Genomic DNA, 16,032 nt, shown 5'->3' on the forward strand with positions numbered 1-16,032 from the left:
TTTGAGGTAATGATTTTAACAACGCGCAGAATTTTGCAGAGGATATGAACCACATGCTGTCGATATTATGCCTAACCCTATCAATAGAACCTACATTTGTTGAAGTAATGTGTGCATGACCCCCGACTCCTTTCTTGTCCTTCTCGTTTTCTCCCATTATCTATTAAGATGTAACAGGTTCCAGCATCGTTATTGGCTCCTATCAGGGATCTCACCATGCAATCCAAAGTTGGATCACACATCGAGTATGGCTCAGTATGCAGGTGTGAACATTTGCCATTTGTTCCTACAAGCATCTGACCTCAAATGACCTCTGCACCCCTACAAAACAGGGTTAATATATGGGTCCACAAATATAGGCAAGTATGGTGCCTGCGGACCCTCACATTCTCACATTTCGTCAGCTCCTAACCTGTCAACCTCAGACCAAGGCAACATACTGCAGTACCCTCCCTTCTCACAGCAGGTCCGGATTTTCGGCATTTCACAGGCATCCAATTCACGAGAGGTAAAAGACACACACAGACAGCAGACAAACACTCTCACCCATATGACAAATGCACACAAAGGCCCACACAAAGGCCCTCAAGGTTAGGGTTCACAGCAACGATATTACTCATCGGTCCAGAAAAAATAAAGCGCGTTCTTTCATATTCTGAGGTCAGAATCATGAGAAAGGTCCAGAAATAGTGCTCTCTGGAGAGTAGGGGTGGCCTACTTTTCAGGAATTTGATTGGAATGCACCTAGTGATTTTCTGAATATTCGTCCTACTTCCTAGGAAATAAAAACACGGCTGCAGCACAGCCAGAACAGGGAAATTCATTGTTTTGAACGATGAGTCATGTAGCTCGCGAAGCGGACGTGTATAGCCGCTGGTATGGCGTGAGCACTGACACATTCAATGTAAATATCGACACCTGTTGTGATGGCGCGGGTTACGACTTCGATACCCGACGGTCAAGGATAAACTTTTTCATTTTTTCGCAGCTCATTTGAAGAAAATACGAATTACTGTGCTTCTTTGTCCTTATGAAAAACCAACTCAGATGATGGGAGTTGAATATAACAAACTATATATATTTTTTTTACTAACCCAAATCTCAGATGGGGGGTCACTCGGGGGGGACTAGGTTTTCCAGGGGGCACGTGCCCCCCTGCCCCCCCTTGGCGACGCCACTGGTTGGCGCGAAGCGTACAAGAAAATTTTGGCTGAAAATGCCTCCCAGATCGCTGGAAATGGCACTTCCCAGGCCTTGTAAGTTGCATCTTAGCATTTTCTCTTTTGAAATTACTAGCGATATCATAAAAATATTAAAACAAAAATTTAAAAAATATGCTCAAGGGGGGCTGCCCCCTTCGCCCCCCTTGGCTACGCGCCTGCCCCCCACCATCGACACATGGTCATAATGTCCGACGCGATGAACCAAACATGTGTGAGGAATTTGCCGATCGTTCCGAATTCGGCTATGAATATGTGAATGAATCTGACGGTGACTGTTAGGATAGCTTCAAGTTGGTCTATAGCCTAATCTCCATGGTTGATGTAAACAGAATCCCGAGATGTCGTCTCATACTAGGAATCCGAAAGACTTAAAAATTATGGTTTCAGAGAGTAAAAAGGTAATTAATGTCTTCTGTAGATATCATTTTTGCATTCAAGTCAAAGAATAACGTGTAAGCTTTGACATGCAATTCCGCAGAAAGCCATGTTCCTTTGATGAATATGAATTTTCGTAGAACAGGTAGGCCTAACCTAGGTTGCTACAGATTTAACTTAGGTTTAACTTATTTTTATAGGCCTAGGCGTGCAGTCTAGGCCGTAAAATTTGATTCACGTGCCATATTTTCAATTTTTTCAAGATAAACATCACCTTTTGTAAATAAGAAACTAAGCGTAGAAAATCTGCTAAAGAGTACAAACAAAGTATGACCAAAAAGAGCAGTAACCTTTAAAAGACCAGGTCACTCAAACAGTAGGAGACTTAAGAATATTCCAACCACTTTCTGGCCAGAAAAAAACAACAAAACAAACAATTTAATATTAATTACAACAAAACAAACGATTTGATAATAATTACTCAGATGGTAAGGAGCATTATGGCTCCCATGACTTTTCAAACTACAGTACCATTCCCCGAGACTAGATTCTGTATGTATTCCCAATTATTTAGCTAACTTTGAACTGATCATGACAATCATTGCTGCTTGTAATATTTCACAATCATTTCATGCTAAGAAGTATCTAACTAGTGACAAATGTTACAGCTGTTTCTCCACAGTCCTATCTACAGTTTTTTTATCCTCTTCTTACAAAAGGATGTTGACATTATGCAAGAAAACCTTGAAAAGCTCAAAAGTTTCAGTAAAGATGACAAAACAGAAGCCGCGGTGCTGCGTTCGAGAATTGACGAACAATCGCAGCTCATCTGCATATTAAAAAGACGAGCTGATGATGCTGTTCTGAGAGCCGGCACTTTGGAGAGGGTCAACAGGGAGTTAGAAAAATTCAGAGAGAATGCTCAGGAAATGTTAGACGTGGAAATGAAGAGAAGCAAAATGTTAGAGAGGCGGTTTGAGGAACTGGCGGAGAATCACGAAGAACTCATCCGATTTAAAGATGAATACAAGAGGCAGAATGAGCAACTCAGAAAAGAAAATAAACAGTTGCAAGAGGATAATAGTAACCTCTTTTGTAAAGCACTTGAGGAGAAAACAGCTCAGATTATTTCGTTAGAGAAACAGATACAAAGTTTGAAAGAACAATGCAGAGAATATGAACAACTTTGCAGGTATTGTTCTATTTGTTTTGCTTTTTAATGATTGGAATTGGGATGCATAGAAAGTAGGATAGAAAGTTAGAAGGACACTGAGGTTATGTTTCAGGTTTGCTTGCACCTTCTTTTCATACTGGCCGTGGAAGCAATATTATATATTCACATGATTGATACCCATGGGTCTTACTTAGAAATCTCTAAGTTAGATCTATATCCAATGAAATAACTTAGAGATTTCTAAGTTAGATGGATACCTGTCTATCTAACTTAGTATCTTCGTATCTAACTCTCTCTCTAAGTTAGATCAATACCCATGGATCTAAATTAGAGATCTCTTCTGTCTACAACCATTTGGCCTCTCCTATGATGAGAAACTTCACAAATCATTCACTCCAATAAATGCAGTTTTAGTCTTCAAATTATTATTCTTCAATAAACACTTGCTTTGAACTGATATTTACAGTCAGTTGAACAACAACCACCGTAGTTTGAGATACCGTACAATTCATTTAGTCCATTAGTGAAAATTTGATTCCTTCTTTTATAATTTCTGGTATGATATTGTGATTGTTTCTAAGAGACTAGTTTGTTGTTTGGTTGTTCTTATCTCCACAGCCAGTTAAAAAATGAGATACATGAAAATGAAAGGAATTATCAGTCATCCTTGACGATTCTTCGAGAAAGATTGCAACAACAAGAAGATAAACTACAAGGTAACTTGTGTGTGGGTTATCATTGATAGAATTTGGTTTTATATGATGAAAGGAGAGAGCGAGTATGGAATGGTTTCACATGAACAGTTAATGAGTGAGTTCATGTGAAACCAATTAAACTTAATTCAGTTATAGTTAAGGGTCTGCAATCCAGTGCTTTTTGTGAGATGTGTATAATTTAAAAACATATTCTCACTTTATCTCTCTGCTATATATATATATACATATATATATATATATATATATATGTATATATATATATATATATATATATGTATATATATATACATATATATATATATATATTTTACATAAGTACAGTATTCATTTCTTACACAGGTACGTTTCTTATGCAAATTGTTCAACACACAGAATAAGTAAAACTGCATGAGCATATTAGGTAATGCAACATATGATACATGTCATGTTGGAATAACTGTATGTGGGATCCATTGATGGAACTCCAAGCTTTTTGCTGCTTTTTCTGTCAAAAAGTAATAATAATCTTTGTGATTTTCTCAGTCATACACCAAAGGTTAACACTCTGTATTTAAGCCAGTTGCATTCTACTCGTGTACTGCTTGCGAACATATGCGCCTTAGTTTGCTCACATCTTTGACTTATATCTGGCGCACTGTTCTCCCATCATTGGCACACTCAAAATTTTGACGGAGGAAATTCCCAACACTGTGAATGAGTCCGTTAATGATAAAAGAAATATTTTAATGAGATGATAGAAACCCGTAAGTAGTGAAACTCACGACTGTCTTTCTTTCCTATTTCCGCTGCACCAATCGAAAGCAACCGAGAATGAGTTCAAGAATTACAAAGCATCCGTCCACATGCAGGAGACGAACCAAACCATTCAGACTGAAAAGCTGAAAAACGAGAGACAAGAATTCCTTGACCTGGCTATGCAGAGAGGCAAACTTCTTCAGGTATAGACTTGTATTCAGTCTATATTTAAATGTTTTACAGGATAAACAAATCCCAGCCATCTTTGTTTTGTTTTTTTCTTTCTTTCTTTTTCTTTCTTGTGTTATAGAGATGTTTGTGATGACCTTAGTAAGTTCCTATTGTTTATTTTGCCAGGCCTAAAGAGGAACTGCCATTTGATTACAGAGGTGGATTGTCATAATTAATCTTAGCTTTTCATACTTTTTTAAAATTTCCACTTTTCCAGATTTTCTATTTTAAGGAACACGATACAAGCAGTAGATAATATTAAATTTGACAGCTTCATCATGTTGGCAACAGCATCAAAAATATTTACATATTTAAACATAGTGAATAATGCTTTATACATTCGAATAAAGCTTTATACATTCGAAATAAAAGCTTTATACATTACATGTTGCTTTATACATTACATACATTACATTACATTACATTCAGCTTTATACATTACATACATTACATTACATTCGAAATAAAAGCTTTATACATCACATGAATAAAAGCTTTATACATTCGAAAACAAGGGACTCAGTGATATCTTTTCATCTTCTGTGTAGTGTTTGTGATAACATTTAAAGTATGATTTCTGTGTCATGAAACCCTTTTCTAAGCTATTTGGTGGTGTTTTACATAATATCCATGTGCTCCAAAAATTGATTAAATGAAGAAAATGATAAAAACATTGTTATAATTTTTTTTTGGCTTTCAGGATCGGCAGAGAGAAATCAGAGAACTGGAAGAGAAAGTCAAGGAGGCAGACACCAAAACTGAAATAATGAAACAAAAATTTGAGTAAGTTTTCGACAGTTTATAAACAAACCTTGTCACGATTCCATTTTGTCCCAGTTCTAAGTAGATAAAAAGCTGATGTGGCAGGCTTTTGATGCCACTGCCCCTTTGCATCTTTCCAAATTGATCTCGTTTAAACTGCACCTGATCTAAACACAATTGACCGCAAGATGGAAAGGCTGTGAGGTTTTGTGGTTACTTGGGGCCAAGATGCATAATTTCATACAGTGTAAACCTATATAACAAGTCGGCTGCGTTGTATCATTTGATCCGTCGTTCGCATGATTTTCATTACCTATGGATATCCAACCTGCAGGGGCACAAAAACTATTTATCCTAACACACTGTAGCATATGCAAACTGAAGCCTATACCGCATTTTTGGCAAAGTTCTGTGATTTTTTTTTTACACCAGGCTCATCTTTGGTTTCAGAATAGCACTAGTTAGTCCTCAGTTTTTTAGTACATGAAATCGCTACATTTGTATGAATAGTACCAGCTACTAGCAGTCATGGTTCACTCAGTAGGGAACTGGAAAGCTGGTATTAGTCAAGCAAGGTAGCAACAATGGGACTACCATTCCATAGTTTCAATAGTATTGCTTTATCAATAGTGCTACCATAACCATACAAATATTTACAGATGAGTGGAGCTACGTTTTAGTTTTTCTATCTAACATATACGAGAGATGCATAAGTGACATCAACACATAAAGGCCTTTCCTAATAGCATTTGTCATTTTGTTTGACAGGAGAGAAGCAGAGGCCGTATCAGCTAATCTGAGGGTCATCAGCCTCAAAGGAGAGAAAGAAACTGCTGAAAAAACTCTGAAAGAATTACAACTGGTCAGTAACATCATAAGTTTCTATAGAGGGAAATTTCCAGTGGAGGGAATTTCCTATAAACAAATGTGTTCTAAATGTTGTGCTGTGTTACGTCAAAATCACATCTTTATAACATTTGGTGTGACAAATTATGATTTGAATTTGTCATATTTGGTAATATTTTGTTAATGGATCTGGCATCACCCATAATTTGGCAACACGTTGAAACTGCTACTAAATGTGACATTTCTGCACTTTTTTTTCTTTCATGGATTGATATTGACCCTATGTAGGGTTCGCTTCTGAAAGTCTCAATATTAAACATTGGTAGTTTATATTCATTCAATTTAAAAGATGAGAAGTGTTGTATTAAAGATATGTCAAAGCAAAGAAATATTCACAAAGCAATATCTACTGTCATTATGAAACTTGTATCTTTAAACACACCTTTTTTATGTTCTTCTCCAAAGAATTGCTACATTTTGTCTTTCATTTTTCAGGAATATGAGGCATTTAAGAAACATTCAAACAACCTTTTGGCAAAGGAAAAGAACTTAAATTCTCAACTCAGGAATCTAGTTTCCTAGGAGATCAAGCAATGGTGACTGCATATCATCTTCCAATCTCACTGCTACCACCCTCTGAAGAAAAACCTCTGGTTTGGTTACACCTTAGTCTCCATCAAGTGTGATGTCACGGTCAAAGGTCATCAGTAAAATATGCTAGAAAAGTCATAAAATGGTCATGCATGCTCAAATTTGCTCAAGCAGATTTAATTCAATTCTCAAAGCACTCATTTACCCGTTTATACTGGGACATCTCTTGTCTAATTTTACCTAGCAAATTTTTGAAGTTAATGAATGGTCACTCCATGAAAGTACTTTGGAGAACCTATAGCAAGTTTTAAGCAGTTTGAGTCAATTTTGATGACCATAAAATAATACGTTTATAGTTTTATATCAATTTTATTATTTAAATTTTATTTGGATTTAATTACCATGTGGAGGAATATTTCAGTTTGGAAAAACTGGATTTCTTCTGAGTGGGGCATTCTATTTTACATATGTCATATGTGTGCTTTGAGAACTATGTAATGCATGGTGTATATTTAAATGTTTGTATCATGTTGTATGTCATGGTACATGGCTGATATTATGTCATGGTACACTTAGAGATGTAACATGTGCAAGTTATTTCATGTATGGTGCAACATATAGGGCATTCTATTTTACATATGTAATATGTGTGCTTTGAGAAGTATGTTATGTATGGGTGCATATTTAAATGCTTGTATCATGTTTATGTCATGGTACACTTAGAGATGTAACATGTGCAAGTTATTTCATGTATGGTGCAACATATAGGGCATTCTATTTTACATATGTAACATGTGTGCTTTGAGAAGTATGTTATGTATGGGTGCATATTTAAATGCTTGTATCATGTTTATGTCATGGTACACTTAGAGATGTAACATGTGCAAGTTATTTCATGTATGGTGCAACATATAGGGCATTCTATTTTACATATGTAACATGTGTGCTTTGAGAAGTATGTTATGTATGGGTGCATATTTAAATGCTTGTATCATGTTTATGTCATGGTACACTTAGAGATGTAACATGTGCAAGTTATTTCATGTATGGTGCAACATATAGGGCATTCTATTTTACATATGTAATATGTGTGCTTTGAAAACTGTGTTATATGGGTGCATATTTAAATGTTTGTATGTCATGGTACATGGCTGATATAGCATGTGCAAGTTATTTCATGTATGGTGCAACATATGTGTTATTCTATAGTACATATTAATATGTGTGCTTTGAGAACTATGTTATGTATGGTGTATATTTAAATGTGTCTACCATGTTGTATGTAATGGTACATGGCTGATGCAACATGTGTAAGTACAATTTATAGTGTGATGTGTGATTGTGTGTTTCATGTTACCAACACCCATTATATGCACTGTTTAAAGATACACAGGCTATTGATATACATACACACCACAATCAGGCCTAGAATTTGTAACCACTTGCTTCAAACTGCCAGTTTATTGGAATTCAACTTGGTAAACAATAAAATGTCCACAGGCTTTTACCATGGACTAATACACAATCTACATGTGTATTACACTGGCAGAAAACTTCCAGTGCTTTTATTTCCACTAGCAAATGACGAAATCTTCTGGCATATAATCAGTAAATTATGCCTGAATTTCGAGGTTTGGTAACCAAAGCTTCCAGCCTGCCAGTAAAAAGTTTTAACATTTATTTGATTGAGCTTTCTGTGTTCACAATATAATATTAATCTGCATGAAATGGAATTGTTTTTGAAGCTTGGATGATTCCTACTTTTATGCTGGTATGTGTCGGTTGCAGCTCTTATCTCTTTCATAGATATTTAGTTAAGCCAAGAATGTGATAAACACTGTCTCTTTCGCTGCTTGACTGATTTATATCAAAATAGCGTTCGTCATCTCTGCCATTGTAAACAAGATTTTACGAAAAATGCTGGTTGTCCCCTCAGTTAAGCTGGAATTTTCTGACAGCAAACAAGGTCGTGCTACAACGTTCATGTAAAATACATAACTGATCGTTTTTCTGTCTGTGATAAAGCTGGTTGGTTGTCAGAAAAATAACCCTCAAATGTGATTTTGGTTGTCAGACAGAAAACTTCAGTCACTTTCAGACAGTGGGATGAAACCATTAGAAATTAATCTTTTCAAATTTGACAATTTGTTGGAAGATAAGTGCACAGTGAAAGAGAGATAAAAATGGGTGTTGCAACGAGGTGGGGGGGGGGTAAAGGGTGGGAAGGGGTGGGAGACAGATTTAGATGTGTATGTTGGTTGTCACAGGAAAAATTCTACGTAGTGGTGCTGGATTTTCTGTTGGCTTGGGGGAGGGGGTGGGGTGGTAGATTGTTCAGAATTTGTCAACACTCATTTATTTACAATGTGGTAATGTGAAACACCTAGTACAGAAATCATCTTTTTTATGTCATTTTGAAATTAAATTACAGAGTCACAAAATGCTTCTTTTATACACTCAATTGCTAAATTTTCCAAATATTTCATACACATCCGTCCAAATCTTCCCTGAATGTTTAATACAATTTTGTTCAATATCTCAAAAAATTTCATAGAGAATTTTACCAATAAATAATTAAACTTATAGAAAATTTCTTTGTTGTTTCATTTTTAATGAAAATTCATCTTGATTAGAGTCTAAAATATTCATCTCAATATTTTTTTGGAGTTCATAGAACTAGGTTCTCCATAGTTTAATTTTAATGTTTTAATATGAAAAACTTACATTCATGTTGATAACAAAGACTGTTGGTAGAGTTATCAGATTGTTCCCCATCCACACTTACCCACTAGACAGTGGCAGTACCAGAATTTCCATAGTTGGGAGAGGGGACAAGTGGATGGCAAGCAAACCTTTTTGTTGGTGGTGGTGGTGGTGGGAGGGAGTTTAAAAATGGAAACCTGGTCTCATAAGGTACACAACACAGGTAAAATTTAGGAGGCAGAGGGCTTGGAGACCCAGGGATGGGAAAAGTTCCACCTCCCCACGTCCGTGATCTTTAGTTGAGAACAATTTTCTTCCCCTTATTGTAAATTTCCTTGCTGATGAGGAATTCTGACTATTTCTCTGTGTGTACGGAAGACTTAAATCTTTGCGTTTTATTTTACTGGTGATGGCAGCATTCTTGAACAACACTTGTTCCCTTTTGCGTTGGACACATAACCATCTAACTATTGTTGGTTTCAAGATCCGTTTCAACAGACTCTCAGAATGGTTGTCCTCTGTTCAATAAGTCAGATCGCATCCATGAAAGCTCAAGTCAATGGCAAACACATGAAGTACTATTACGGACACGCCCCCTAATTATAGACACGCCCCCGACGGAAAGACCGATTCAGTGTACTGTTTACTATATGATTTATTGCACAAACTGGACAATGACATTATACGCCATTAACAACACAACACATAAAATACAATCAACGATGAAATTTCAAAAGGTATCATGGAGCAGGGAAAGGGCGATTTGGGTTAATTAGTTTGAGGTTTTTAAACAAAATAATATTATCTCGCTTATAGTTTGGAATCTTATATTCATATAATACAACTTGCAAAAGCTGTCACCCTTGCAACTGAGCGAGGCTGTATCAAAACATCTGTTTGTCTAGCCAAGGAAAGGGATGGGTGGGGGGGGGGGAGATATACATCAACTCTTCCTCTCCATGGTGTGTCTTAGCTAATGCCACTTTAACTTATTGGCTGTGTGCCCCACGCCCTATGTACCTGTCACGTACCCCCCCACCCCCCTCCCCAATCAAACGAGCGCAAAACTTAAATTTTACCTTCTGAAGGTTACTTACTAGTTTATACACCAAATATATATAGCCTTATGTGAAATATCTTAGATTAAAACAAAGCTTTTAACATAAGAACGAATTAATTAATAAAATAAATGTGACGGATTTTAAAATTTCTCCACTAATTCTGACGGAGACTGCTGTAAAAAGTGTATCCAGTATTTTGAAAAGGAAGAGGTGTGCCGTAGGTCACGTAGGGACCCTTCCCCCAGGAAAATAAATGTTTTTTGGACGTGAATTGGTACATTCTTAGGCATATTTAGGCTATAAATTAGAACTACAATAAGATAGACGCGCACATTTGTGCGGAAAGCTACTTAATTTAATTTTAATTGTGGGTTTGATAAGGGTAAAGTCATTTATAGAAAGCAAACCTTATTATTTTTCACTAGGCGCCTAAGCCCACGTACATATTTTAATCAGCTCAATCGTTTAATTCACTGCTCATAAATTCGATGTATTTTATCGCTAATTTTAAAGTTTCGATTCTCGATAACTTATTTTCGTTGTCAAAGGTGGGAACTTTCTTTCGTAGCTGATCAAAAGCATCGTTCAGACTAAACATTCTCCTCCGTTCTCTTACATTGGCAGCTTTTCTCTGTGCTGGAGTTGTTCGTCTTCTTCGCTTTTTAGGAGTTGGAATTTTTGCTTTCCGTAAATTATGAGCAAAGTTCTCGTCGATCTGTCCTTCCAAATGCACATTAAATGGATTATTTATTCTTGGATGTATTTCAGTTGAAAACTGACAGGTTGTTAGAGTCGTCTGGTTCAAAGATGGATTTTGATGATCATTCGTATTAGTTTGCGCGGGAAATGAAAAACTTGGATCCGTTGCGATTGCAGAGTGCGATAAATCGACCGAATAAAGAGAATAATTGACCGGATTAGAAAAAGACGTTCCACAAGCTGCAGAGTCATTCGCCATTTCATGTTCTTCTAAAATGATATCATTTGATATTCCTGAAATCGTCATATCTAAGTTTTCTTTGAAATGTTTGAGTTCTTGACAACCGGAAGTTACCTCTGGTTCCCATCCATTCAACGAATCCAACAAGGAGGATGGAATATCTGGAACTAATTGAGATAAATTGTCATATTCCTTCTGAATCCATTTCTGAATCTCTGGATTTTCCAAGATATCAGCACTTTCCATTCCTTTCTAGCTTGATTGCAACTTACGTTACTTAATATTTCTAATCGAAGATACGCAGGGAGCGTTAATAAAATGTAGGATATTCCTGGGTGTCTCTTCTCGTTCAAGTTGTACGGTAGTAAGAAGTTGATTTAGTTTCTGTTGCCTACCGTTCGTATAGGCGTACTACAACACTGATATTAACTTGACGCCTAGCTGAACCCACCGTACCTGAATCGAACCTTCAAATATGGAAATATCGCAAAACCTTTGTATTTACGAGGCAGGATATGAAACAGCCTTGTGGTTTATAGACGAAACGGTTTCTGTTACGTCCAGTGCGTCCGACAAATCATTAAGGTCCACTATAGGCCTATGAGTATGATACACGCATTATCAGTTAATAGTTTATCTGTAGATAATTTTCCAGTAATGTAAATTACTTTATTAAGAAAAAAGAGGAACATTTCGCAGAAACAAAATCAAAATTTGAATAGTGCTTTTGAATAAAAAGACTCCAAAATATGTGTTTCCAAAGGTTTCAGATGACTTGTTTGATTCGGTTGATATTGAAAGAAACTTAAGGAAGAGTTTCAACCTAAAGATTCCGTAGAGAGTGCGATGGTTCCGTCCTTCTGTCTAGACTGTTGACGTGTAACTGAAAAATCTAATTTAAAAGAGCTACCTGTTTTGTTGACATGATCATTTAATCATGCAGGGATCTGGCAACTCCCTCCCTGATATAATGAAGATAATTCGTGTTCCTTGTTCGACACCACATGTTACCAATGTTGGTCAACTTTTACTGATCACGGCACGCGTATATATTACGTAAGACTTGATTGCTCGCATCATATTGTCATTTTTGTTTCACTGTTGTATTTCTTCATCTGGGAATTTCGCTAAGTATATAAAGCACCAACTGTTACACTGCTAAATAAACAGACCCACACGAGCCGTCCACGCGAATCAGACCTACCGTTAGGAGAGAATGTTACTCACCTGCGGATTTGAGCCTGGTCGGGATTAAATTCGAAACACTGCTCTCTCTGAATCAACAAAACAGGAAAATAACAGCAAAACAGTGAAAGAGCAAGCGAGTAATGCATGAACGCTTACTTCTTCCTATGTAAGCGCATTCAATTTCAATAGGCACGAACGATTTATGGGGAGAGAAGGTGGAAGGCGAGGGGGGGGGGGTGGGGATGAGCAGTCCCTTCATGTGGTGAAGATCAGTTGTATACGGTATATACATGTTTAAGCAAATCCTCTCGCTGCCTAATCCCACACTGGTTTGAGTAAATGACTCTTACTTCAGAGTTGCAATATGGTAGGCCTATACACTTGTCACTTATCAGCCCCTCCGGCACCAAAAGTTCGTTCTTGTTATATCTTTCTTGGTCAAAGTAGGGAGAAAATATTGACGAACTCGAACTCAAACAAGATGGCGGTTTAAAATAACATAGAAGCAGTAGGATTTGGCGGCAGGGGAATATTACGTATGAAAAAGGTACGTTTCAACTGGTACAGTGGTTTATACTTGTACAACAAGTCGCCTCTGGCAACATAAAAAGTAACTGTCGAGCTAAAGTTAACCCTGCAGAACACTAGACACAGGAGCATGCATTTGATATACAATCATTTGCCGAAAACATGACTTCAGTGGATTTCCTCCATGTTCCTTACACAGGTATTGGTAAAAACTACGCGTGACTCATTTCTGATCGCAATTTGGAAGGAAAGATAGTTGAGAATTATTTCCTTTCAATTTTTGTTCGAAGATAAGTATACAATGTGTATTCTAATACCCCCCCTCCCCCCATCCCCACCTCTCTTCAGATGTATTAGTGGTAGGGTTGAAATAAGCTACTCTGTGGCTTCTCAATCCGGGTCACCCGGCCTTGTGTTTTCCAACAAAAGAGCGTCAAACTCTACAAGAGAAATGTTCATTTGGTCCGGTAGCAAACACTGGAGTTATCTCCAGAACGGAAGCTTAACAATTTTGATACGGACTTAACAGTTAAGTGTTAGTGTTAACTGCTTGATTGTGTTCAAACTAGAGAAAGAATTTCCAGCTTAAAGCAAATAGATCAGTGGTGACTTTTAAACAAGGTGTGATTTCGTACTCTCCTTTTCACGCCAAATATCCAATCGCGTGCCTTGTGATTTAGTTAGCCGCACTGATAATACGTTTATTTGTAAATATACCGTAAAAGGGATTGACAGTGATTGAAATGGTAAAGAACGTAGACAAAAGCCATACTAGTATTTATTAACGAAACCGTATATTCTTCCCCGGCTGAATGTAAAAAAGAAAACCCGACTTAACCCTTTCAGACTGACGATGGCACGTGCATGGGTGGTGGGGGGGGGGGGGAGTCGATTTCCAGTGCGCACGCAACTGTCTCGCTATTCTCTTGCGAACTAGGAAAGTGGCAAATTTAGTGTGTAAGTCAATGAAGCAAATGAACGTGGTATACAACACAAGATTTTCGGGTTTGATTATTTTAAAAAAATCATAGAAAAAAGTAAGCATAAAATAATGTAAGGATATGGCAGGTAGAATACTGTGATAATAAACAAGTGTATGGTTCCATTGCGCAAGCGCAGAATTGTAATCGTGGATTATTTGTCACTAGCGCGAAACACTTACCGATAACTATCGGCGTTGTGTTGTTGAGTTAGAATCTCGTTATCTTTGATAATCGGAGAGAGTTAAAATATGACATGAAGGCCTTGTCGGTTCCTTGACAAATGTCGGGTTTGGTGTAAATAATGTCCATCGCCGAATACGTGAATTTTACAGCTACTTTGTATATTTCGATCACCAAATTTCTTGCAGTTTTACCAACCATATACTGACGGGTGAATGATCTACTGTCCTGTTTACACATGATCACATGATCTTAGCAAAAATGGCCGAGACACATCACGACATCACATCGACGAATAGTTATGTGTAATTAATGAAGAAATTAAGTCGAGTGTGTTAGCATGAATGGTGCTTGTGTAACAGTACGTTTAGTACAACTACAGTAACTTGAATATTCATGATCTGTTTTGAAATGGAATTTAAGTTATGCTATGTTGCTCCTCAGTATGGATTATAGAAGTCTCATAGAGCGGATCGTTAGTTTTAATTATTTATCTCTGTTGGTCCATGGAGGTTTTACCTCCATGGTACAAATAAGTTCTTTGAGAGTGAATCAATGTGTTTGGTTTTCGTGCACAGGCTCTACCTTGGGTTGCTTTTATCGTCAAGTGTAAAAAGAAATAATTTCTAGGTTCTAATCCATCGACTATCTGTTTGATATGGTTATGTCCTCGGATCAGTGTTACACGGGTGAACGTTTACCATAACTTGAGCTGATGAATGACGTAAGGTAAGTAACTGAATGGAACAAGTCTCTCTTAGTTTAATCATGGAACTACAACCACATGTATTGTATTGTCTGGTCTTCTCTTGTCTGGTCTGGCAAAATCTGATCTGGTTGTCTTGTCTTGCGTTGTATTTACTCATGCCATTCCTTGCATCACCAAAGACAAGACAAGACAGAAACAGAAATTCATAATTAAAATTCTGTTTAATATTTTCCAATATACAAACATTCATAGTAATTTCGCTCTATTATATTAAACTTTTTGAACAGGTTTTTATCGTCCTGTGAAACATAAAAATACAATTGAATGAAATACATCTCTATTGTTTGCATTGAGTGTGATTTTGAGATGCTCTTTTCATACTTTCAGTGAAATTCGGTGAAATTTCACTTGGGGGGTCACAGCCATTACACCCCCCCCCCTTCCACCTCATTCGCCACTGAATTGACATATATTCTCTGTACTGTTAGTAAATATAGGGTCCTGTCGATACACTCCTAAAATATCTCAATTATAAATGAAAGAGTATATTTAGCGATTATTAAGCAGAGTTCTACACAAATAATTATCGGTACCTCCTCGGAGACACTACTGATATTTAAAATGATTTTCAACCTAAATTACGCACAACTCTGAACGCGAGCATGCCAGTGTACGTTCGCTATTCAAAAACAGCAATTTACATTGAAATTTAGAGTAGCATTCATTTCTAACGCTTGCAAATTTGACTCACAATGCGTTACCCTTCAGAAGTTTCTATTGCACTTTGTAGCTCATTAGAGCCCGCCCTCTTTTCTTTCCTGTAACGCGCGTAACAGTCCGTATACGATGACGTAGTATATTTTTTCCCAAGAAAATAGCCCGTGTGCGTAATTGCGTCAATGTGAGCTAATCTACGTCGTGGAAAACTGTACATCGTAAAGACGTCACGCACATGGAAATGTACACACCATGCGCGCGTTGTAGTAACATAAAAGAAAGCGCGATACCGGCAGGACATAACGTCACAATGGAAAACATCAAGTGAAGATATTTCGTAGCGACGAACCTTAGTTTGTATCAACAAGCA

At 37.1% G+C, this 16,032-nt stretch overlaps 1 protein-coding gene across 1 annotated transcript; it reads left to right on the forward strand.

The window, feature by feature from the left end:
- The first annotated feature begins 1,466 nt into the window (after window positions 1-1,466).
- On the forward strand, window positions 1,467-8,714 carry LOC139959124 (coiled-coil domain-containing protein 89-like). Its single transcript, XM_071956716.1, has 7 exons — window positions 1,467-1,621; window positions 2,318-2,790; window positions 3,391-3,488; window positions 4,290-4,426; window positions 5,155-5,237; window positions 5,985-6,078; window positions 6,558-8,714. The coding sequence occupies exons 1-7, from the start codon at window positions 1,562-1,564 to the stop codon at window positions 6,642-6,644; spliced, it is 1,032 nt and encodes a 343-aa protein (XP_071812817.1). The 5' UTR covers window positions 1,467-1,561; the 3' UTR covers window positions 6,645-8,714.
- Window positions 8,715-16,032: the final 7,318 nt, after the last annotated feature.

This window comes from Apostichopus japonicus, chromosome 18, assembly GCF_037975245.1.
Source record: "Apostichopus japonicus isolate 1M-3 chromosome 18, ASM3797524v1, whole genome shotgun sequence".
Lineage (NCBI taxonomy): Eukaryota > Metazoa > Echinodermata > Holothuroidea > Aspidochirotida > Stichopodidae > Apostichopus > Apostichopus japonicus.

Excerpts from the sequence above, each read along its gene's own strand:
- LOC139959124 (XM_071956716.1), top strand. The coding sequence starts at position 1,562 with ATGTCGTCTCATACTAGGAATCCGAAAGACTTAAAAATTATGGTTTCA. Across the intron at positions 4,427-5,154 it reads AGAGAGGCAAACTTCTTCAG|GATCGGCAGAGAGAAATCAG; the intron begins GTATAGACTTGT and ends TTTGGCTTTCAG. Across the intron at positions 5,238-5,984 it reads ATAATGAAACAAAAATTTGA|GAGAGAAGCAGAGGCCGTAT; the intron begins GTAAGTTTTCGA and ends TTTGTTTGACAG.